Source organism: Brienomyrus brachyistius, chromosome 11 (assembly GCF_023856365.1).
Source record: "Brienomyrus brachyistius isolate T26 chromosome 11, BBRACH_0.4, whole genome shotgun sequence".
Lineage (NCBI taxonomy): Eukaryota > Metazoa > Chordata > Actinopteri > Osteoglossiformes > Mormyridae > Brienomyrus > Brienomyrus brachyistius.
The window spans coordinates 27,751,735-27,777,112 of record NC_064543.1 but is presented as its reverse complement, the minus strand read 5'-3'; the positions used below and the strand labels follow the sequence as shown (position 1 = coordinate 27,777,112).

The 25,378-nt window shown below is 45.4% G+C and overlaps 1 protein-coding gene across 5 annotated transcripts in view; it reads left to right on the top strand.

Moving 5' to 3' along the window:
* Window positions 1–19,330, top strand: part of LOC125751826 (dual specificity protein phosphatase 8-like) — a 40,934-nt gene extending 21,604 nt beyond the window's left edge. For 4 of the 5 annotated variants that reach the window (XM_049031194.1, XM_049031191.1, XM_049031192.1 and 1 more), the window contains 4 exons: window positions 14,822–14,988; window positions 15,553–15,712; window positions 15,912–16,035; window positions 16,271–19,330. In XM_049031194.1, coding sequence (XP_048887151.1) covers window positions 14,822–14,988; window positions 15,553–15,712; window positions 15,912–16,035; window positions 16,271–17,348 — 1,529 coding nt within the window. In that variant the 3' untranslated portion in view covers window positions 17,349–19,330. Of the gene's footprint in view, window positions 1–9,554; window positions 10,029–14,821; window positions 14,989–15,552; window positions 15,713–15,911; window positions 16,036–16,270 lie in introns of those variants that run through there. The other variant, XM_049031196.1, reaches the window with a different exon arrangement.
* The last annotated feature ends 6,048 nt before the right edge of the window (window positions 19,331–25,378 follow it).

Here is a 25,378-nt window from a genome sequence, read left to right as displayed (position 1 = left end):
CCCACATTTGGGAACTGGAAATAGAACGGGATCTCTGGGAATTAGCGGCGCATGTGTGCTATCCTCACTTTGTTGCTCATGCGACTGTTACTGGGGTAACACAAACACGGTTAACATACCGTCTTAAAATGGAAGTGAGATTCTGCCTGACAGCTGCACCGAAGGCAGCATCAGGACGACGGCCATCTCTGACTCGCTGGCCTCTCCTGTTTCCTCTAATGAGACAATAATAAACAGAATAACTGCAGCAAAAAATCACCCCCAGCATCTCCCGGGACAACAGCAGCGAAATAATGCAGCCCACCCCAGTGAAAGGCAGCCTCATTTGATGGGGAGGCGGCTACCTCACAAACATGTGCTCTGTCTGCAGACTGTCACATTTTATTCCACCCAAACACATGCATTTAGGCTAATTTGTGTCTTTGAGTTGTCCATAGAATATGATTGTGTGTTTCTGTACCCTGTGATGGACTGGCATCCTCTCCAGGCTGTACTCCAGCCCTATGCCCTGTGATGGACTGGCATCCCGTCCAGGGTGTACCCCAGCCCTGTGCCCTGTGCTACCAGCACCCCCATGGCCTTGACCACGATAAACATTTAAAACATGGATGTATTTTTATTCTGTATATCAAGAAAGAATAACTTTTTAGCATTTATAGGAAGTGTTTTTATTGAGATACGTTTATGTAAAGTGATGCATCTTATTTTTTTTCCCTGTTTAATATAGTAAGCCTTCATTGCAGCATGTTAGATGATGCACCTTTTAATAAAGGTTGCAGATTTTAACCTGCATAAGTTCTGATTAAGAGACGTGTCCCTTCACATCTTTGCTGCCTGCTAGCCACAGTGTAGTATTGTAGTGTGTTGCAGGTGAAGCATAGTTAAGGATCAGGAGGAAAGTCTTCCACGCACCTCCTTCCCCCTCCGCTGTTGTACACATTCACCGATGCAGCCAAACACTCCGCTCTCGATAAAGACTTGACATTTCTCATCTCTGATGGCAGGCTAAATTTGGCCTTCCAGTCTGTCGCTATACCCCTCTGCAGTGAACAATGGCCAGTCATTGTCATCATTTCAAGTATTCTAGACAGTTCCCATATCCCCCCACCGGACACATATGTTCTGTAGTTCTGTAAACAGATGCAAACTAGCCTTTGACAAAAGCCCCCTCCCTTCCTTGGCTTCTGAAGGCCGCCCCCACTCCCCGCCCATTCCTTCTGGTGTAAACACACTGTCCCTCATGCGGTGACTTCCCACCTGCCCTGCATTCTCCCAGCCTGCCTCACTACTGCTCATCTATATCCGCTACTTCTTGGTTCATTAGCCTGCCTAGGAATAAATGAGCTTATCCTCCCGTGTGAACAGGCAGAGCAGCACCGTTCTTAAAAAGCAACAGACACGTGATGTCACACAGAGATGCCAGCCGTCATGGAAAAAGCGACAGCGTGTTTGTGGGTTAGGGTTAGGGTTAGAGTTAGGTTAGGGTTAGGATTTAGTTAGTCACACACTGCACATTTCCTCAGAGGTTTTCAGACAGAAGCTGAGTTTGTCTCTGTCGCCCTCAGCTTTTCAAGGTTGTTACTGAAATTTTTACTCTCCTCACTTTTTTTTTTTTCTAGTGTTTCGTTTTTATTCTCCCAGTGCTACTTGATTAAGTATAATGTGTGGGGCTGTGAAGCACTTATTTAAAAGCCTGAAGTGACGAGGTCATGCCCTGTTGTGTAACTCGGTGGTTGACGCCTTTCCTGTGGTGCCGCCAGCTCGGTGACATCACTGCTTTTCAGGTCATTGTGGTCGCAAAGTGGGAACAAAAGCTCATGGAGATTTACTTCATCTGCTGCTGTGAAGCTGGTCTATCTGCTCACTGCTCAGCATCCTGCCTCTCTGTTTTCACACTAGCTATCTAAGCAGGCAGTCATTGCTGGTCTGGGATCAGGACTCCTCGCTCCCTGCTCGTGACTTCAGGAAATGGGCCTGGTGCAGGATGAGACGAGGACAGGGAGGCTGTAAGCTTTTCTGAAGTGTGATGTAACAGCAGGGATAAGTAGGCCGGACTCACAGACACTGTTTCTTGCCTTGACGGGCCTCTCTGTACCTTACAAGGTGTTTCGACGTCATGGGCTGGACACTCAGCTCTCCATCACACTTCTCCCTGCCAGGTTCCCCACGGCATACCTGTTGTAGTGTTTGATATACAGTGCAAATAGGAAATGCCGACTGATAATTATATTTTGGGATTTTATACCCTAAAGGGCTTTATGAATATTGATTGAGCCAGAATCCCTCGCTTTGTAATTATTTTTTTTTTCTTTTTAGTAATTTCACTGTACTCCTGCTTAGCTATTAAAGCCAGGAATTGCTCATAAGCACAGCAGGAATCTTTATTCTTCATTTTTCTTTATTGATCCCAGGCTATCTCAGCAGGGTGTGAGGGTCAGATTTCTTGGCAGGATTCATGGGGCCTGGTTTGAGTTGTGAGGCGTGCCTGGGTGCGGATGGCCACCTTACAGGCAAGCCTTGGAGATCATGTCACCGGACACCATTTCCAGAGATGCATTTGCGGACTCCTGTGGAGGGGGCCCCATTCCTGTCCCATGGGGCCTCAGCAACCTTAGACAGCCTGTGTGCCACAGCCTGGGGCCCCAGGACTCTTATATTTAGTTTCTACCAACACAGAGCCGGTGCTGAGTTGGTTCTCGTTTGATGCCTTTTGAGGTTCCTGCCCACGTTTCCAACGGTTTTGAAAAAGAACGGAACGGAAATTCCGTTATGCAGGTAGAAGTGAGAGTAAAGGATCATATGTACTGTATTCCGCTTTTTAGATTTATTTTGATCTGCTTCAGATTTTAAGTTTTCATAAGCTGTTGAACCGAACAAATCAGCCAGTTCTTCCTGCAATAGGCTCCGGTTTCCTGGGGACTCTAACCAAGACTAGTGCTTAGAAGATGGATGGATTATTGTACAGCATGCTGCCTGCCAGCCTCTTGGCACAGTGGTTCCCGTCACATGTGGTGTGTTTTGCCATCTGAGTCTGACATGCCACTCACAGCGGTCATGGAAGCTGCTGATGATGTGACCGTCTGAAGTGGTAGTAGCCTGGAAATGCTGCTTTGTTGTCATAGAATCGCCCCAGTTCCAGTGACCTGTTTTCTTACTTTCACCAAGGAAGACAGGTTGAGCTCCATGGCTGTGCTGTGCTGTGCTGCCCTTTGGCTTCCACACTGCCCCAGTGCCCCTGTAGTCCTATGGCTGGTCTCTAGGGTCTCACTCGTGGTAACTGTAGAGGAGAAGCCCATCTTTGCTCTGTGGAAAGACCCTGCATTGGTAGCAGCCTGGCGCTGCTCATTAAAACCTTCTTCATAGCAGCAAGAACTTAAAAGCCGTTATTCCCTGAGGTCATCCCCGCCTGGGACACATTTATTATCCACCCTTAGGTGTATCTCCTCTGAGAGAGGTCTTTCATATTTGTTTCAGTTGAAGGAAAGCCCCCAATGACTGGCTGCGTGTTTGCTGTTCTTACGTTATTCGACCGTGCATAAACCTGGCAAGTGGAAAGGTCACAGTGACATCAGCAGGCTATGTAATGGTCAGCAGTGGTGCTGAGTGTCCAGGCTGGGTGAACTCCCCCTTTTGTCTATCACACGTTCTCTCTTTGCTCACTGTTTGACATCATTCTCTTTATTTAATAGCTTTCTTGTGCCTGTACATCCCAAACCTGTTTTCAGAGGTGTCCTGACCTTGGGGTTTCTGCCTCCAGCCTAATCGCTATGGTGAGGTCATGCTGGGCAGCAGACTACAGGAGACATTCACACTTTAGCCACAAGTTAAATAGTCCAAGAGTACCTGAAAGACTCATGGAAACATCTGGTGAATGGGCAGTTGTTTCTTTACTGTTGTATCATTTCTGCGTCATAAAGTGCTTGGAAAACAAAATTTGTCTATTTTGTACTTGAAAATTAGTTCTACCATAGGTACAAAGTGCAGCTCTGGGCACGGACCTTGGAGACGGTGATCTGATTATCTCAAACTGGAGTTTAAAGGACCAACTAACAGGGTGCTCCTTTTAAAAATGTGTCGTAAAAGATTTTGTAATAATTTCCATGGTCATAATTATTTGGCTTGTCAAAGCTGAGTGTTTCCTACTGGATTCTGTGTACTGCCTTGTCTGAACTGGATCTTGCCTGCTCACTCCACGTTTCAGCATGGTTCATTTTGATTTGAGCGATGCGTAAGTAAAGGGGAATAGATATAAAGCCTTTGCTTTTGCGTTGTAAGCTGCTGATAGCAGATGTGCTATAGCTCTCTGTGAACCTGTAGCTGTGAGATTTTCATCTTTATTTAGCTGCGGAGGGGAAAACGGTTTGCATGGGCCACACCTGCTCTACTCTGCTGTGCTCTGGGCTACAACAGGAAGGCGGGGCCCTAGTGTGGGGAATTTCGGGTGACTTGTCTGCTGTGTGATCAGTGAGTCAATATAGCTTTGAGGCCATGAGCTCACTCTCCACCGATCGCGTCCTGGAGCAGCACAATCCTGCGCTTTGTGAGCGCATGGAAGTCTGTTAGGGCTGTGACAGTTGAGTCCTTTCAATGGGCTTCGGTGACTGCGGCAAGGCCCCTGGATGTAAACATGGCACTGTCAGCTGAGGAGGTGCAGCGACCGTAGCATGCACTGTGGCCAGTGAATGTCAGGGATTTATATTAACACCTTAACACATGGTTATTAAAAGATATGAAAGAAACAGTAAGTGTTTCCAGGTTAAAATGTACATTCTTACTTTTGTCCATAGTGACATACAAGTGAGGATGGAAGAGCAGGGTAAGCCAGTGTCCGTGGCATAACTGGGGTCATGGGTCTTATTCCACGGCCTATAAGTGACATCACTCTGACAGCCACGAAATTTGAACCAGCAACCTTCTAATCTCAGGCACGGAGCCACAAGCTGTCCCAGATTAGACTAACTTGCAGGGTATATATCAGAACTAAAGGGCTTGAATCGTAGACCTGTACTGTACACAACAAGCGTGTAGTCCTGCTGTCCGTGTGACAGCGCACAGGGACGGCACTCAGAGGGTGTCACATGATACCTGTTTGCACAGGGTTCCAGAGCAATGACATCATGCCCAAGGTATGTCAGCTGTGCATGGCACCAGCATTACATCACTGATGTAAGTACATATTAGTTGCTTGTTACCAATGCCTTGACAACAACGGCAACAGAGAGATACGACACTTCTCAGTCCAGTTTTAGCCGGCTGTAAATCACACCCCCCCCCCCCCAGCTTGTTCTTAACCTCCACCAGCCACCTCTCCTTTTCTTGCCATGCCCTCTCACACCCCCTGCAGCTCCCGATGGGGCCACAGCTTGTCTTGCTTTGATGCCATGACAACGGTGTCAAGTACCATGTCCATTCAGGGCTTGGTCCATTCCCACCCAGCTTCTTACTGCTCCACATCTCACCATGTGGGGAATGTGTCCCAGAACCACCTGTTCACTACCTCTGACCCCAGTGGCAGAACACAAGGGTTCAACCAGCTACCCCACTGACCCCCCCCAGCCTCCATACTCCGTTAATTCAACCTTGACAGATGTACTACTCAGACCCCAAGGATCCAACGGATAGCTCTTGGAATCATTTGACACCCCGATTCGGAGGTCCTATCGGACAGAACGTGTGAAAGAGGCCCCATGCCTCAGTAGGCAGGCTGTACCAGCAGGGGCGTGACGCTCTACTGTACAACAACGGCGTCTCCGCAAAGCTTTCCGGGGGTGTCACTGCTGGCCCGTCTACAGCTGGGAGAATATGAAGCAAAGTCATTGAGTTTAGCTATTGGAGAAAAAATAGAATTTCTGTCAGTGCTTTTGTCACCATATTGTCGACATTTTTGTAGTATACTGTATACCCTTCCCACAAGGCATTGCCATTTTTTTCCACTTTTACTACTGTTGTGATAGTTATTGCTGTTATGTAGATTTCAGTAATAGGTCCAGGTACGTCAAAGTCAGATTTTAAGGTCCAGGATGGAACTGTGGATCCTGAAAGGAGACATTAGGCTGTGATTCATACGTTAGATTATCGTTATTGAGGTTATTCAACACAATGAAGGACCTTGGGGTCGTTTTATTTCTTGTTATAACTGCCTGTGCCAAAGAAATGTTTGTATTATTAGTATCACATAGGCTTCCACTTGACATATTTTGGTTGTGCCACCGCTTACTGTCCTAAAGGGAGTGTCAGAGTTTCGGGACACCCAGCAATTAGCCATTAGCGCCCAGAGGCAGCCATTGGCCCTGCCTCCTCCGCGATACATTTGCATGCTTTCATCTGTTTATTCTTGGTGCTGTTTTTGTTTTCTTACTAACAAGCAGAAGACTAACTGCTCCAACTTTTTCCAGTATTTCCCAGGTTCTGTTTGCATCACTCTGTCTGTTTTCTCATGCACACCAGCGTCTTGGGTAATAACAGATTCAGGATGCATCCTTGTTTGGTTTACTGCCTTTGTTTTCACCCCCCTCTCAGAGTAGCAGTCCCAAACCCCACCATTCAGAGGTCAGAACAGCTGGTCGTAATGCATGTCAATTCTCATTAATGCCCTTTCATATTAGTACATGTTTGAGGAACTCCTTCATCGCTCTGCAGGTGACGTGCTGCAATCTTCAGTTCATTTAACATGTGAGCTGACAGAATTTGAAATTCGGGACCTCGCTGTATCTAAACGATTTCTCCCCTTTGCTCTCTAGCCTCACTGACCCCCCCCCCCCCCCCCCCTCACAAATAAACCATGTTGTAATGGATTCCAGTTCACGACTGAAATGTACTCCTGTCCAAAACAGGGCAGCTCATTAGGGAAGTGGCAGTACATATATGGCTACTTGGATGGGTAACTTGAAGCGATACACCTTAGCTTCGTGCTCTGGCGTTATCCTATAGGCCTGGAGGTCTGGAACTGGACAATCCCTGATGTTCATACGTATTTTATTTTTTTTATCTGCCTAATTCAGCAGCAGGGCGGCATGGTGGTGCAGTGGTTAGCACTGTCGCCTCACACCTCTGGGACCCGGGTTCAAGTCTCCGCCTGGGTCACATGTGTGCGGAGTTTGCATGTTCTCCCCATGTCGTCGTGGGGTTTCCTCCGGGTACTCCGGTTTCCCCCCACAGTCCAAAAACATGCTGAGGCTAATTGGAGTTGCTGAATTGCCCGTAGGTGTGCATGTGTGAGTGAATGGTGTGTGAGTGTGCCCTGCGATGGGCTGGCCCCCCATCCTGGGTTGTTCCCTGCCTCGTGCCCATTGATTCCGGGATAGGCTCCGGACCCCCCGCGACCCAATAGGATAAGCGGTTTGGAAAATGGATGGATAATTCAGCAGCACCTCATCTCTGCCTGGGCGGATCGACCTGGCCTGGTGCGCTCCTCCATGGCAGCTCAGCGCTCTGGCCGGCTCTCTTCAGCCACATTAGGTTGCTGGTGTCCGCCGGCTGCTTGTGGTTTTGTTTGTATACACGGCGAGGCGGCCCAGCGGCTGCCCATGTAGAAACAGAAGCAGAAGGCGCAGTGATGCTTGCACCTATTTATGGCTCCCGCTGACACACGGCCGCGCCAGATAATTTAAATGATGTGAGACCCCCACCCCACAGCCTCTAATTAGAGCTGGAATTCTAGCTCATGCTGCATCGCCCAGGATCTCAGAGTCTGTCTATCGGATTACACCGAGTCTCGGGGGGCCGCCCAGGAACAACCTTGAAAAAGGCTTTGGGGAGGAGGCCGGAAAACGGTGCAGTGCAGCAGTGTGGCCAGCAGGATGTGCTAATGCTGCCAGTGACATTTCTGATTGGCATTGTAATTGTAATTGTAATTGTAATTATTGAGAAGTCCATTGAGAAGAGCCAGCAGAAAATTAAAATGAATCTGTCAGCATGCCCTTGGTCTAGCTGCTCTATGGGCCCTCTGTGCATAATAGCGGACTGAGTGAATATTGGTTACCTTCCTTGGCCACAGTTCATAAGTATTGCAATTAAAGATTAGCTTTGTATTCTACACCCGTCAGACATCAATAAACATAATTAATGTGCTGTTCTTTACCAAATCTGAGCTATGCCCTGTCAGCTTGGGCCATTTTTAAAATAAATTTGTCCCTTGAAAGCCAAGATAGAAGATGCTCATTTTTGGAAGTAGCAGTTGCATTTGGAAGTTTGAACATAAAACTTTACACTTTTTTTTCCTTTTCTTTTTAATGATCATACCGGCTGCAGGCTGGCTTTGGCCCAGGTCTGCATTAATAAAAGTTCCTACGTTTGCAGCAGAACTAATTATGCAAAAGTTGAGCTTAACTGCCAGTAAAGATCCTCGTAACGGTTATGTATGAGTCCAAGCTTACACTTTGCCCATGATTATATACTATAATGTCACTCCTCTGCCACTATGTATCACAAATGTCTCCAATGTCAGTGTCTGCTTGTCAGGCTGGGCTGTAAAATGGCGGGGGGGGGCCTCCATGTCATTTCATACTTTCAGTTACTTTGGAGCTGTGCGGTGCAGGGATTGGGGGATGCTTTTTGGCGCTACTGATGTTTGACTCCTCCTAGGCAGCTCTGCGTTGAAGTCAGATCCTGTTGATTTTGTAACACATGTACCTCACCACCGAAAAATCTGCCTCTGACTTCCTGCGGCTCCGGGGAGTGTTAAATGCATTGTTTTGCTGATTACCTGACAGAAAAGCCACAGGAATTCCTGCTACGACAGGAAATTTTTTTTTAAACTTTCCTGAAGCACCGTATCCTTTCAGAGGTTCTCGGAAGCCCGTGGGTCTGTGTGCATGGGCTGTGGCGTCCCGACCACTGCCGCTGTTCTTTACCATAGTGCTCCCTGGTGACTTGCATGCCCCCAGTATGGCTTCCCGATCCCCAGCATCTCAGGGCCCCTGCATCTGGAGAGATCCTCTTCCCCTGGTTGCAGTGAGACATGACATCTTCATCCCCTGCAGCTCCAACCTGCACAGCCTCCAGCCGGGTGCAGCGTGTAGCCACAGGGAGTCAAAACTGTGTAGCACAGGCTGCTTCGGGGCACTTGAACTTTTCTGGAGATCCAGGAAGTTGTTATTAGGAAGTTGAGGGTAATTCAAGTGTGAATAAAAACGCGCTGCCTGACCGAAAGTGATCCAACAGGCACAGAAGACGCAGTGGCATCATGGGTAAGGAGCACTGCCCCCAGAGGCTCAGAGACATTATTGCAGTCTGGCTTGCAGTGTCATTGGGCTTCTGAGTAGGACTCAAACCTTATATCTTGAGGTGTAACAGAGACCAGCAGGGATGGCCTGCATCACAGAACTGGAGAAAAGAGGCTGCTAACTGGCTAGAAGATGATAACCCAGCGTGAACAGGAACACTGTGCTCTGTGTCGATTCTTTGCTGGGCCTCCTTCACTGGGTTAGCGTAGGAGCCTCATCTGCCAGCCAGTGAGCTTGCAGACAGGCCCCGAAGGTGGCCACATATTTGCGTGGTGAGTAAGGAATGTGGTTACATGCCTGACGCATTAGCTAGTACTGAGAGTGAGCGAGAGAGAGAGAGAGAAACACGGGCTGCTCACGGCAAATGAGCTCATTCACTCGCTGAGCGCTGAAAGGGAGCACAGCTCCGGGTGCACAGCACAGAGGGAGGGGCCAGGAGGTGTGAGAGAGAGAGAGAAGAGCTGGGAGACAATAGGGAGCTAGCATAGCCGGAGTGCGGGGGAGACGTGGAGGCAGCAGCCGGGCAGTGCAGCTCCGGCCCAAATCACCTCACCGCTGCAGGGGGAGGGGCACATCGCAGAGGTCCTTTTTTGTTGCATCTTTCACGAAAGTGGGAGGTTTTTTCCCCTTTTTTTTTGGAGGTTTTTTTGTCTTGTTGTGAGTGGGGGGTGCACTGTGTGTGGATGCCGGTGGACATGGTCATCGCCCCCACCGGCGAGGGACGCTTCTGGCAGGAGATGCACGAGAGCGAGATGAAGCTCAAGATCCGAGTGCGGAGGATGAAGGAGGGTCGGGAGCTGCGAGGTTCGTGTGGCAAGCGGGGGTCTCGGGTTGGGTGGAGGGTGGATGTTGAGTCTCTATCTACCTTTTTTCTGTCATTTGTCGATCTGTGATGGGCACTGAAGCCCGCATGAGTAGCAGTGCATGAGGCAACAGTGCCAGCCATTCAGATGGAGGTGCCTGTAGCCATGCCCTGCCACGGGGCCAAACAGGATTGTTTGGGCACTGATGCCATGCCACCCTCTCCTGTGTCACCAGTCACCCCGATCTGACCAGCACAGCTCCTCCACAGGTCTGCTGGCTCTGAGGAGCACCTGGGGAGCAATCAGCCACATCCCTGAGACAATCATACCAACCAGGCTGAGAGATCAGAAACCGTGTTGGTCGGGGGGGGTGAATTGATCTTCTCCTACCTCCTAATAAAGCTCCCTTGGAGAGCAATGCAGTATGTGGAGGGAGTCTGAGAGTTTAAGCATTTGCACCTGAGTTACGTTTGACTCGTTTGTCCCTCTGTTGGTTATGGCTGTTGTTTCAGTGTCCAAAATATTATATTATAATAATTATGTTATAATCACCCAGTGGCTGACTGGAGGATAAGTGCACCACAGAAATGTCCTTTTGCAGTGGAATAGGGGAGGAGGCAAAGAGCCATTTCCCTGCTGATACAGGGGTCCAGCTCGTTCTACAAACAGGAGTCCGTTCTGCTTTGCTTTTCATGAAAAATATTAAAGTGATCCTCATCTGTCATTGTTATGGGGAAATTGGTCTGCAGAGTCTTTTTTTTACACCAGCGCCACCTGCAGGGTTAGTAATACCATTTTAAATAACATTAAGTGTTTTCTCTTGCAGAGAAAATTACATACTGCATTATTGTCAGTGTTTTTAGGGAAGATATAATCACTGAATAATTGTTATAATAATTTAAACTCTGCACCAGTATTTCAGTAGATTTATACTGATATGTGGATAAATTTGTTTGTCATGTGTGTCGGTGTGAAATGTATTTCCATGCATTCTGAGCATTGCCAGCAGACTTCCTTTAATGATGACACATTTAGCATTTAAAATGGTATTTATTTGGCAACAACAGATGAAAATGCTATTATGAAATGTGCCTCTTTCCATCATGGAGCTCATACAGAGCAGTACAGAGTGGAGAAGTGGGACGTGCCTGGGCGCTATAGGATCCTACTGAAGATGGTTCCGGTGCATTGTTTATTGAAGAAGCAGGCTGCATTCTGATTGGCTGTTTTGAGATGACCTACATGTGTGCCGGAGTTATCTACAGCATTAATGGGCCTCTCACAGACTGTCCCTGAAGTCTTTCATTCATTGTCCAGGTCTGTTTTCCTTGGCAGCATTGGGGAGTGAGTTAAAGGGAGTGGCTCTGTGCCTCAGGGGCTGCAGCCTACAGAGCTCTTTCATAAGTGCTGGAAACAGGAAGTCCGGCTCCGCGGCACAGTGACCTCCTTTCCCTTGGCTTTCACCCCTTTGCTGCCCTCAAAATAAGCACAGTCACACTTGAGGTTAGAATGAGGGCAGGAACTGAATCGGACCTTTTCTGCTGCTCGTGGCAGTCTTGTGAGGCCATCTTAAATGCAGGCTGCTGGTTTTATACACGTCATTGTGTGGAAGCGTCATTCAGTGTGACCCTGCAGACGCTCGCCGCGGACCACACATGGCGCGCCGGACAGGGGGGACTTTGCAATAACGTCTGTCTGCATGGAGGTGGTTGTGTGCGTTGTGGAGAAGCATAGGGCTCAAGCCTTGGCCTATGTCCCTTGTTTCCACCGTGCAGAACGCTTACTTATACTAAAGTGGTCCTTTTACACTGCTTTTCTTGGGTGGGATGCCACATTCTGCCACTGGTAGAAGTGACAGCCATGCCTCTTGTTTCCATGGTAACTATTCATATGGAGGTCATGTGATGTACAGCTCCAAGTCCAGTGACTGAGGCTCCATTGTGCAGCTATGACAGAAGTACTGTTCTGGCACTGAGAGAGTACCCAGCCCAGGGGGAAAGAGGTGGATGTGCAGCGTTACCAATTAAGGCAGAGTGTTGACAAGATATTGTATGATTTTGTAGAATTTGGGTTTTTTTTTTCAGTCAGACAGGATGATGAACTTATATTTGCCCAGATGTCTTGCAGTAAACTAGGCACAATTTTTGGATTCCTAAACAGACTTCCAGGACTCTTGTAAAGTAAACCCCATCTTGTTATTAAGGCTTACGATTCTCTTCCATAATGACTAATAGCATTTGTATGCTCTTGCATGAAGATAAGTTGCATTTGTAAAGGATTAACACTGTGACAGTTCAGCCAGATATCTTCCCCATTTAGACTAGCTGCATGATGTGTGTCGATGTTTGTTTGCCCCCCCCCCCTTCCCCCTACCCACAATATAGGTTGTTCTTTATTTCGCCACTGTACAGTCCAGGCTACATCTTTGTTGAATATTTCCACTAGATGACTTAATTACTGCATGCATAAATTCATGTAAGTTCCATTTCAGTTTTTTGTGATTTTGTTTTTGTTTGATTTTTTAAGATCACACAGTTATTATCCACATCCCAGCATGGGATATAGCCGGGATGGGATGCCACTGCATCATAGAACTTATGCCCGCACACACAATTTTATACGCTCTGGGGAATTTAGAGATGCAATTTAGCCTAATTGCATGTCTTTGGTCTGCAAAGGAAAACCAGACTTCCCAGACACTGGCATGGCACATGAGAACATGCACACACAGACACACACACACACGCACACACACACAGGAGACAGGCTTCATGTCACCCTGTTGGGGTTCTGGTATCATGCAGGTGCATTATTTAGGAGCAAAATGACTGGCAGATCATCCTGTATGTTTCTGTATTTGCTCTCCTCTCTATGCAGTTACTGTGCGGTTCCTGGGTCTCACTGAGCCTTAATCACTCACGGCTTTCATAGCCTCCCCCTGAGCTTTTCCTGAATTGTGTGACATCACTGTCAAGTTATCATCACAGTAGGGATAGAAGCCCATTGTGGATGTAATCGACTTAAATCCCTGTACACCCCCATTGACTATGTTTAAAAAAAGACAGTTTAAAGTGCAGTGCTAAAATGGATCGGAGTGGTGTGGGAAGCGAGAACCTGGCACAGGGCAGGTCCAGGGGAGTGTGCAGCCAAGGAACTTGTGTGTCAGCATGTGCGTGGGGACAAGATCGCCCTCGTCCAAAACCGACAAGGCAAGATCCTGCCTGTCGACCAGTAATGTTGAGAGATGATGTCATGCCCCGTGGCAGCTGCCATTAATAGCTGGGAATGGGCAAGGTTTACTGCTCTTAAAGGGCCAGTCACCGTAGTAGCAGTAGGAGCCCGCAGGACAGTGCTGTAACTCTACCTAAAAACCGGTTTTACCATCTGTTCAATCCTTTATGTTTGTCCAGTATTTTTATTCATGTTTATTGAAGTCTTAAAAGGCTAGGTAGTGTAAAGCAAATGTCAGAGTTCTGTAAAAAAAATATTAACAATTGTAGTGTACATTTCTCAGCACATCCCACTGAGCTGTAGGTTTGGGCTTATTCTGAATATCTTTCTGTTTTATGTAAAAATAACATGATTTGCATCATTGACTGGTTGTCGTTGTCAGTGGTATTCATTATGCAAACAGACTTACTCAGCCACAGGGCCTGACACATGACCTCATGGGTATCACAGCCTCTCTGTGTGTGCACCTGTCTTAGAAAATACCCACTGATGAGGTAGCCTTTTCAAATACCTGTTTGCTCTTACGCAGAGCCATTGTTGTTTAGAAGGCTTAACAAAGTAGAAGGCTAGGTCTTAAAATGTCTTTAAGCTTAATTGGGGTTAAAAAAAAGCTTGTAACCAAGGCAGACAAACCCGAGTAATTCAAAACACTGAGGTGAGTAATTATTAAAGCCACTGTTTATATTGAATGTCAGCCAGAGAGCTGGCTTCCGTAATGCCTGCAGCAGGTGTCTGCTGAGCATTTGCAGGCCCCCATGGGAGTGGCTCCCAGTAAAGGGGGCCCCGGACCCCAGGTCGAGGGCCTCAAATGTAATTCTGTGTGACCTGTCGGCAATCCAAGTCTCTGTGTATTTCCCCGTTTTGTCATTTCTCCCAGTGATGTCACACCTGCTGTTAAATTCTCAGAAATGACTTGAGTGTTTTTTTTTTTTTTTGTAAGAAGCGCTTGATTTTATCTATGACTTTATTCTGGATCACCTTACACCATTAAACAAGATCTGGAATAGTGAGTGTGCACAAACGTATTTGTTTTAGCACGGGGTGCACGTTTGACAGAAATGGATCTTATCTGCTTAGACGTGCTGAGAACATTGTTTGAGGAAGCCCTTTCGTGTCAGCGCAGTGTTTGCCTTTCTGGTTGAAATCACGCTCACGTTCCCAGAATTCAGCTGCATGCAAATAGCAGCAGTGAGTCACCCGATGACTCGTTTGTAAAATTACCTAACCTGACATCCCTTAAATGACTGTGGCTCCCTCACCTCATTGCTTCCAGTGTATTTCTGTACCATTACATGGCTTAAGCCCGATCAGGATTTCCCTGAGGGACATTTCGTGATGTGACATTTACATCTGTCAACTGGAGCCCCAGCTATGTGCCCCGACCTGCAGTGGAATTTAAACTTTTGCAAGCCGGGCTTTTTTTCCTGTCATCAGTTATTGATAGATTATTCTAAGAAGAGACAGACACTTGATAGTTTTACTAGCGATGTTTGCATATGAATGCTCTCTCTAGTTTCCCATGTCCTCTGGGATTAACGCTGCTTTTCCGCATCTTCTTTGCAGGGGGCTTTGCAGCCTTCTCCTCCTGCTTCCCCAGCCTCTGTGAGGGCAAACCTACTACCATCCTTCCCATGAGCCTCTCTCAGCCCTGCCTTCCGGTAGCCAACGTGGGCCCCACGCGCATCCTGCCCCACCTCTACCTAGGCTCACAAAAAGATGTCCTCAACAAGGTGAGGGGAGACCTAGACATGGGTTTATGGGAGCTGTGTCTTGCCTGTTTTCCCAGTCAAAAAATCCCATGTGTGATTAATCATTTACAACTGGTTTTACTGTCTGCAGTCTGTTGTTCAGACACTATTAGTAGCATAGCATATGCAATTAGTAGCAGTGAAGAAGAGGTTTATTTCAGGGAGTTTTGTCAGTGTATGACTATGCATTGCTGCACACCTTTGGGTGTACAGTTGCTATGTGATTTCACATCAGTGGAATGAGGAAAAAGTGCCTTTTACAAAAATTATAATTATTATAATTAGTTGCCTTGCATGGAAAAACCATGCTTCATTTTGTAGCATGAACAGAAGAAAATTGAGCCTTTTTCCTTTTAAAATCCTTAAATTGACAAAAAATCCTGTCATATTGCATAATGAATGACTGACTTCAGGCGTGTCTCTTTATTTGACTGTTTTTACTGCTTTTGCTTGCCGTCCAGTATGGAGAAGAAGCTTTGAGGTTAGGAGTTTTTATGCCTCTTTTAAAAGGTGAGAATCATAACAGAGCTGTGTCGCTGCTTTCAGGACCTGATGGCACAGAATGGTATCACCTATGTGCTGAATGCCAGTAACACGTGCCCAAAGCCCGACTTCATCTGCGAGAGCCACTTCCTGCGGGTCCCCGTCAACGACAGCTACTGTGAGAAGCTCCTGCCCTGGCTGGAGAAGACCAACGACTTCATTGGTAAGGAGAGTCTCCATCACTTCCATGTCTGTGGAATCCTGCTCACTACTTGTTTTGCTTTCTGTGTCTGGTATCCAACTCACTTATAAACTGCCATTTTTATATAGTTTGACTCATGTTACTGAAAATTAGTTCCCATTAGGACATTCTCTGGTCTGCATTCTCTTTTTTTGATAAGTTTTGTCTCTTTGTCTTGTAGACAAAGCCAAAGTGTCCAACGGTCGAGTCATTGTCCATTGTCTGGCGGGAATTTCCCGGTCAGCTACAATCGCCATTGCTTATATTATGAAAACAATGGGCCTGTCATCAGATGATGCTTACAGGTAACTTCTTCCATGAATGCTTTGGCAAAATTCCTTGTTTTAGAGCCTTTGCTTCTTATAAATGATTTATGTACTGTATAGAACCTTTTCAAGTAATGGAATATTTTAAATTGGTTTGCGAATTGCAGTGTTAAAACTATTAAATCTGCCTGTAGTAGCTAGTTTGGTTGTGTGCCCAAGTGCGGTGATTTTGAACCAAAATCTTAATTCTACTCTCTGCTTCTCTACCTTCAAGGTTTGTGAAGGACAGGAGGCCCTCAATATCACCAAACTTCAATTTTCTGGGTCAGCTGCTGGAGTTTGAGAAGGGCCTGAAGCTCCTGAAGGCCTTGTCTTCAGTCCCCGGGAAGAACCTGATTGATCAGCTTGAGGAGGAGCCTGAGCGTAAGGCCCAGGAAGGCAGTGGCAGGAGCAGTCTTCTGGAGAGCAGACTCCATGACGTAGAGCCTAGGGTCCAGGCAATGGAGCCGAAAGCTTCTAGCCCTGCCTCGCTCCAGCAAGGCCTCAATGGCCTGCACTTGTCGTCAGAGCACATCCTGGACACCAGCCTCCTGAAGCGCACTTTCTCCCTGAACATCCACTCTGCCTATAACCCAGGCCCTGGGCCCAGAGATGCCTCCAGCATGGACAGCGAATTCGTGGATGCAGAGAATGTGCCCAAGCTCTGCAAGCTGGACAGTCCGGGTGTCCCCAATGACACCTGTCCATTCTCCCCAGTGACGGACAGTCCAGCCATGCTGGAATCGACAAGCAGCGGGGAATCCTGGACGCGGCAGAAATGGAAAGGCCAAAGCGAGGGCAGCATGGGCTCGTCGCTGAGCCTGAGTGTCGGCCGAAGCGAGACCCCCCAGAAGAGCTCTGGCCTGGGCAGGAACCTGAAGGCCTCACTGCTCCTCAGCCTCCCCGGCTTGGGCTCTGGCCAAATGTGGACCAAGCACAGGGACCCGGTACAACCTACCACCCCAGACACGCCCATGGGTGATGGCCCGTGGTATCTGGGCACTGACTCACCGGCTGGGGGGAGCAGCGTGCGTTTCGGGAGCAGCTCGGCCTATGTAGCCTTTAGCTGCAGCGGACTCCCCGGCGGCCGTGAGCCAGTGTGCCTGCGCGAAAAGCCAGGTGAGCGGCGGGATTCACGGGCCAGCTGGCACGAGGACACCCCCGGCGGCGTCTCCGACAAACAGTTCAAACGTCGCAGCTGCCAGATGGAGTTTGAGGACAGCATTGCTGAGACTGGCTCCTGCGAGGAGCTCGCCAAGATCAGCAAGCAGTCCAGCTTCTCTGGCAGTATGGAGATCATCGAGGTGTCCTGACATACCAGTCTATGGACAAGAACTGCCTTCTTGTGGAGGGGGATGGGGTGGGGGAGGGAGAGGAGCAAATGGGTTTATTTATAACATAGTTCTATTTTTTGTTAGTTTTGTTAGCATTTTTGGCTCGAAGGAATCTGAAAGAGCAGCGTTCCTGCTTTGTCTCTTAGCACAAGCGTGCAGAAGCCTAAGATGACAATGACACTGGCTGTCACTGATGCATACTGTAAATCACACCCCCTACAGATCGCTCGCCTTCTGCAGGGAAATCCGCATGCTTCCCTCACTGCAAAGGGGGACCCCCTTCTGCAGGACCGTGGAGGAAGCTTTGATCTGGCTTTCATTGTGTAACTGGTTGTGTCAGGCAGTGACACATGTCACGTTGACACGGGTGACCCTGACTGGGGACAGAACGTAAATGAAGGACTCTGTGCTGGGCAGGCCGCAAGCTAGCTAAATGGCGGCGAGCATGTGGCAAAACACACATAGAGCGCATATGCATTTAATAAATGCGAACGCGACGGATTCTTCCAGCAATGCCCGGTGGGCGGCCGCGCCGCAAGACTGACGATGCCACCGGTGGCTTGGAGGGCACTTGTGATGTGCATGTGAGCGCTAAGCATGCCGGGAAATAACCCTGTGACCTTGTAGGTAGTGAGGTCACACGCGTGTAGTGAGAAAGTGCATGTGTGCGTGTGTGTCACAGCGCTGTTAATGCGCCTTTCTTGATAATTCATTTTAATTTACTTTAGCTATTTGTTCAGTCAGTGAGAAAAACGATATAAATAAGATGAAATCATGACGGTTTATTTCAGGTGTTTTTGAAACCAGAAATATACAAACTCAACTCAAGCAATACTTTTTTTTGATTATTTTTTTGATTCCTTTTTCTCTGTATAACCAAGGTGGACTTTAGGGATTTAGAAAACTTCTAGCAATATCCCCGAGAAAAACCTTTCTCACCTAATCTTCAAAGCATGCATTTTCTTCTGGGAGATTCAGATTAAGGATGAATGACAAACCTTAGACCTGTGACCTTAGAGCGTTATGAGAGATTTATGAAAATTGGGGGCTAGGCCTTTACTGGGGTGGGGGGGGGCGCTGAATTTAATGATAATTAGAGCACATTATTTAAACTAATTAGTGCACATTTATTCTGGGGGCTAAAGAATATTTTACGGGAACTAAAACTCCCTTAAAGTAGCTTAGCGATGCCCTGGTTTTGATCTGTGTTACTTTCCCGAGCTTCTTTAGAATGAACCTGAAATCTTGAATGGACTCTGACAGCACATTTTAATCAGAACATGCTGAGGTGTCTTTTAGCCCTGTTGCCAGTGCAATAAAAGAGTCTGATGCTATAGAACATCTTGGATCCCTGCTCTACACAGTGGCTTCCAGCAGGTGATGCTACGTTACTCACTAATGTTGAGCTCTGCCGTAGATAGAGTATTTTGATACGGTATAAAATCAGCCCCCATTCTGGCCTTATTTTATTATTCTTTCTTTATGAAAATGCACGAGGAAAGGATTTTATCATTACTAAAGTGAATGCAATTACTCGACTTGCAGTGTATATAAATTTATTTTTGATCCTGGTTGCATTTTCAAATGACAACCTTTGACCTTCTGTTTGTGCTGCTGAAAATTCGGACTTTGATTGACTGTTTTTTTTTTCCCTGTGTGTCATTTTTCCTTTTTCTTTTCTTTTCTTTTTCTTTCTTTTCTAAGTATTTTGAAAAACATTGTTGTTCCCATTCTTATAATTATTATTTATAACCTATGTAATGAAATGATGCAGATTGTCTTGATTATAATAAATTGTCATTATTGATTTTATTATCTTGTTGTAAATTGCAATGTAATTTTAAAAGAAAATTCTGATACCTTTGGCTGCTTGATGCAAAATACCTCAGGTTAAACTGAAAGGCTTTTCCTTCCCTTGTACCTGTTTTGTGAAAATGAAACAAAAACTCAAGCGAAAAGCCTCTTGTCTCTTTTTATGTGGGTAATTTGTAGATCCCTATGGATGGATGAATGTTGAATGGATGATCTTCGTTATAATGAGTTTAGCGTGATGATTTACCAGTGAACATTCTATATTTGAGTTATATGAAAACAATTCACACTGTCACTTATTATTCAACATTAAGAGACCTTAAGAGCCCTTCGAACCTATAATAATGGTGATCAGATATGTCGTGTAGAAAACATATGTAGTCAGATTTGTACATAGGAAATATAGTTAAATTACGTCCATTTGATCCCAGACTGGGTCATTAAAAAACCTGCATGTTGCTGAATTCCAAATATAAGAAAACTAGTAATAGCAAATGGCATGGGGTGTGTCCTGAGAATTCATGTGGCTTTGACAACTGCAGCGCTCAAACAAATGTGGTGTCTCTTGGATCAAGGGAGCTCCTGCCCAATAAAAACCAAATCCGGGTTTTCATCCACTCATTCTGGTCAGAGTTTCATGCATGAATGGCTGCATGCTGCTTAAGCCAACTGCTGTATAGAAGAGCAAGCTAACTGAACTGCTCTATGACTGATTTTTAAATCACCCTTATTCTTTTTTCCTGGCTAAATTGTTGTAGATCCGTAGTGATCTGGCACACGAGTTTATCGAGACTTTCTTCTTGGTGCAGTCAAAGTCCTTTTTTTCATTCTTTCATTCTCCATCGCTTATCCTGGGTCGGATCATGGGGGCTGCAGTCTAAGCAGGGATGCCCAAACTATCCTCTCACCAGGCAACTCCACCAGCTCCTCCAGTAGGACAGCAAGGCATTCCCAGGCCAGCCAAAAGATATAAGCCGTCCAGGAGGCATCATACATAGATGCCCAAACCACCTCAGCTGGTTCCACCTATGTGGAGGAGCAGCGGCTCTACTTTGAGTCCCTCCCGGATGTCCGAGCTCCTCACCCTATCTCTAAGGCTGTGACTTGCAGAGGAAAATCATTTCTGCACATTTGTACTACACAGAGCTTGTGACCATTGGTGAGGGTAGAAACATAGATCGACTGGTAAATCGAAAGCTTTGCCTTACAGCTCAGCTCCCTCATTACCACGACAGGACAGTACAGTATCCGCATTACTAGTGATGCTGTACTTGTCTGTCTGTTGATCTCTCGCTCCCTTCATCCTTCACTCAAAATCAAATTAAACCAATCAGTGTATGCTGAGGTCGGGATGGAAGAAGTTGCAGTAGAACTATAGTTACAGTGTTGGCACCAGAACAAATCTCAAAGACCCAATATTTTTGGGTGGCGACAGTAAAAGTTGTCAATAGGGTGGGGGGCATTGGGTAAGCAGACACTCCATAGCCACGCCCCTTGGAAGGGACAAGGCTTATTTGTTGTAGGATGAAGACCTTCATTAGAAAATAAAATGTAATTAAAATAAAGGATGGTGTCCTTGGCGGGTGGCATCTGGGGGGGCACAATGGCTCATTTGGAGGGGCATCGCCCACTGAGCCTGAGTAGTAGCTATCAGAGAGATGACTGATGCAGGCCCACATCTGGAGGGACAGGATTATATTGCAGTCATCTGACCAATAGCAAGGGAGCTTTCACAATTCTGACTTTTTTGTGTATAACATGCATATACAATATCTAGCCATTGTTATGTCTTATGAGGAGAGGTTAGCTGAGCTGAATCTGTTTAGCCTCGAGCAAAGGAGACTAAGGGGGGACATGATCCAGGTGTATAAGATTCTAACAGGTCTGGATGCTGTTCAGCCAAATGGCTACTTCAATATTAGTTTAAATACTAGAACTCGTGACCATAAGTGTAAATTAACGGGAGAATATTTTTAAATGAATTTGAGGAAGCATTTCTTTACACAGCGTGTAGTTAGAGTATGGAATTGTCTTCCTGCTAGTGTAACACAAGCTAAAACCCTGGGTTCCTTTAAATCAGAACTAGATAAGATTTTATTAACTCTGAGCTATTAGTTAAGTTCTCCCCAAATGAGCTTGATGGGCCGAATGGCCTCCTCTCGTTTGTAAATTTCTTATGTTCTTAAGGCAGAATTTCTGGATGTATTTTATTGCACTCCAGAAGTTCAGAAAAACTCATTCCCATTTTAGAGTATTTTTTCTAGGTTGAAAGTAACAGTAATACTTAAGAAGTACACATGAAAATGTACGCTTTTGTGATAAAGTATTAAACATGACCACACAGCAGCTCCCATGAAACTACCGAAGACTCATTGCTTCCTATATGAATTTCACCATCATAATCAGGCTGTCATGCACATCAGTGTAAGATGCTCACAACTCTCCTGAAGTGATTAAGTACCAGGATCCCCTAATCACAGAACATTATGTGTAAGTAGATGGTAGACGTATTTATGTGCACATGGACCATTATTAAGTTCTCTCAGAGGTGACTAATGTTACACAAGCACTTGTGGATCATTGTGGGGTTTCCTGTGTACCCAGATCACGATGATTGGGACCTCCTCCTACTCAATATGCTGTAAAGTCTGAGTGGCTGACAGTGATTATGATTCATTTTTGACCATAAATGGTGGGATGAAAGGACCTGGAAGAAAACTTTTCTTGGTATTTTATCTAAATTAGTACGCATGCTGCTTTATGAGCCTTTTTTAGTTCAGTGACTACCAAACTATTCCCAGAACTCTGACAATAATTAGCATAACAGTTGTGTTTAATGGTTATTTTCAGAATGTTTGAAGAAGTTCATATCAGTGGCTGACAATGTTATTCTAGACTGAACTTTTGAAGTTTCTTTAAAACTGATCACAGTTCTTGTCATCACTTACAAGGATGGGACTGTCAAGCAAAATGCGCAAGCTATGTTTTCTGCTAAGATACTGGAAAAACACACCCTTCGAAAGTGTCTGCGTCTTCAGCGTAAGAGGACACCATGCAGTAAGAGGATTAAAAGGAAAAAGACATAAGTCAATGCCATCCGGGCTAGCTCAATGACTGCAGACTGAGCGATGATGCAAGTCATAAGACTCCTAGAAAAAACAAGAATCTGATAGCTAAGATGATGTTACAGGAATGAATGTCCTTTACCTGAAAAGTACCTCAGTCTATATTAATCTCTAAAGCACTACAAAATTGATTTAGCAGTATAGTGCATATTTTCAATAAATGAAATTTAACTAGAAGCGTATGTGGGGGGAGGGGGCCGTGGGTCATGTGAATATTAGATTGTGGGGACCAATTGTCCTGGCAATGTGATAAAAACGAGTTATTTTGACTTTATGGGGACCATTTTTCCAGTCCTTATTTTTTCAGTCCCCAGAAGAGGAAATTCAATTTAATACAAATCTGTGACTGCAATCAAAAAGCTAAAAATGCCAAAAAAAATGTGTATTTTGTTTGATTACTTATGATTAAGGATAGGGCTGGGTAGGGGTTAAGGTTGTCATTGTTGGGCTTAGGGTTATCCCACAGAAATGAATGGAAGGTCCCCTTTTAGATAGGTATACCAACATGTATATATATATATATATATATATATATATATATATATATATATATATACCCGTGACCCAGTAGGATAAGCGGTTTGGAAAATGGATGGATGGATGGATATATATATATGTGTGTGTGTGTGTGTGTGTGCGTGTGTGTGTGTGTGCATGTGACAGACAGAGAGAGAGAGAGAGAGAGAGGGAGAGCTGAAGAATCTGGCCCAAGTGGACGCAGTGGCAGAGTAGCTGATTGTTAGCAGGCTTGGGCAGGCTGCGCGTCCACCTGGCTACTCAGCTCTAAGCTGAAATATGGAAACTGTTAGGATTGTTACGTCAACGCTGTGTTCCTCACTTTTCCACTTGCTTAAAGTGAGTGACTAATGCTGCTTTAAAATTAAACAGTCTATTTTTTTCTCCATTTCATCCTTCTGAACTCACATAACCTGAGCTCTGCCAACAGGTCCAGCGTCCTTTGCTTTTGATGGCAAAAAGGGAAATCAGAGGAACAGTGGCAGGGCTCACATTGGTGACTCGACCATGGCTGCGAGGGTGCGGCGCTGCCAAAAAAGGTGCCAGCCAAAACCGGGTAACCCCTCTAAACTAAACTGCTGGGCATGCTGAACAAGTTACAGATGAATGAAGGTAATGGCAGTGATTGTCCGCTGATGTCAAAGCTTGCTAAGTGCAAGTCTCTGTGCCAAAACTACTTCTTGCCACATGTGTTTTCTGCACTCACCAGGAAACGTGAGTCACCAAGACCATTTGTTATTATTTATTTCTGTAAATAGCTTCATTTGTGTGGTGCATTATTGGAAATCTAACCAAATTGCGAAAAGATTGCGAGCTTCCCCTTTCATACAAATAAAACCCTATTTTTCGTACTACACCTTTATTTGTGCAGTTTATGCAGCAATTTATGAGATGTTTATGTAGTGCTGCAGATATTTTAATCTTACTTTCATTTGTTAAATTGCCTTCATCAAAACAGCAAGCAAGGCAGAGGAAGTAAGAAGCATAATTTATTAATGTATACAAAATGTTTATTTGGAGCAATGTGCAAAAGTAAACCTCAGTCTGTTATGGGGGTTCAATGCAATTCATTTCAATTCAGTTTATTTCAGTTCTATTCAGTTCAGTTCAAATCATTTCATTTCATTTCATTTCGTTTCATTTCAGTTCAGTTCAGTTCAATTCTATATGGTACCTTTCCCAACACAAGATAACACAATACAAAGCACCCTATAGCAACTTATCATCAATTATTTTTATAGAGTAATTTTTGTCTGCAAGACTGCAGGTCCCACTTCAGTATACCTAATTATACAATCCAGTATTATGCATATTATGCATCTTCAGAGTGGAATCATAGTCTTCTCTTAAATGTTGGGACTGCCTTTGATGATCAACTGCTCTGTGCTGATGCTGTATCCATGGAGTGGTAGCTCCAGGGCTGGCAGGATGTCTGTATATGCTCAGGAAACCGAACTTTGATGATTATGATGGTAAATTATAAGCATGACTAATCCTGCACACTGAGACGGAAATTCTGCTAAAATGATTTTCCCGCAGGCTTTTATGAATGGCAGGACCCTAAACTGAGGGGTTTAATGCTGCCACCTACTGTTACATTTTGAAATTGCTTCACTTCATTCAAGCCAGTCAGTTTTTTCTTGAATACCATACTCTTTTTGTTTTAAAGATTGAACGGCAGATCTACACCTAACTGGTTTATGTTATGTACTGTATACTACATACATCAATTACCCTTTTAAGCATATAAAACAGTCAATCAGTTTCATTTATTATTTAAAATTATAATTTAAATATTCATATTGTAGCACTTTACATATGAAATTTTACACTGTAGCCATTGAATCAGACAGACAGAGAGCAGAGGGCAGATTATTAGCGATTGCGGGGGGCATGCTGCTCGACAGCCCTGTATATTTCTGACTAGTAGATGGCGAGCCCTCCAGACAGATGCATATCCAATAACACAGTGTCTGCAGAATTGCATTTGCTGCTGAGGAAAGAGGAAGGAAAGTACGCCAAGGTCATACCCAGCTTTGTTGTTTCTTAATGTAATTAGGCCTATTGTGTTTTTTTGTGAGGAATTCATCTTTTTTGTCCATCCATTCATCCGTCCATACATCCATCTTCTACACCTGCTTGTCATATGTAGTGTCACAGGGGTTTGGAGCCCATCCCAGAAGCTATAGGCGGGGTGCCAACCCATCGTAGGGCGTACACACCAATCACATGCACAGTGGCAACACCAATTCACCATAACATGTTTTTGGACTGTGGGGGAAAACTGGAGTACAGGTAGCAAACCTCACGAGGACATAGAGAGAACCTGTAATGATAATAATAATAATAATAATAATAATAATAATAATAATAAGAAGAAGAAGAAGAAGAAGAAGAATCATCTTATGAAAAGGGTTCTTCGAAGTCATAGCGTGTTATTATTTCTTTGATCGCGTTACCAAAAGCTGCGCTAATTTTGATAGACCTACCCGCATGGGAGAATGGTATGAGAGATGATTTTACACAGGATTTTTAAGTAGAATTTCTAAACAGAAT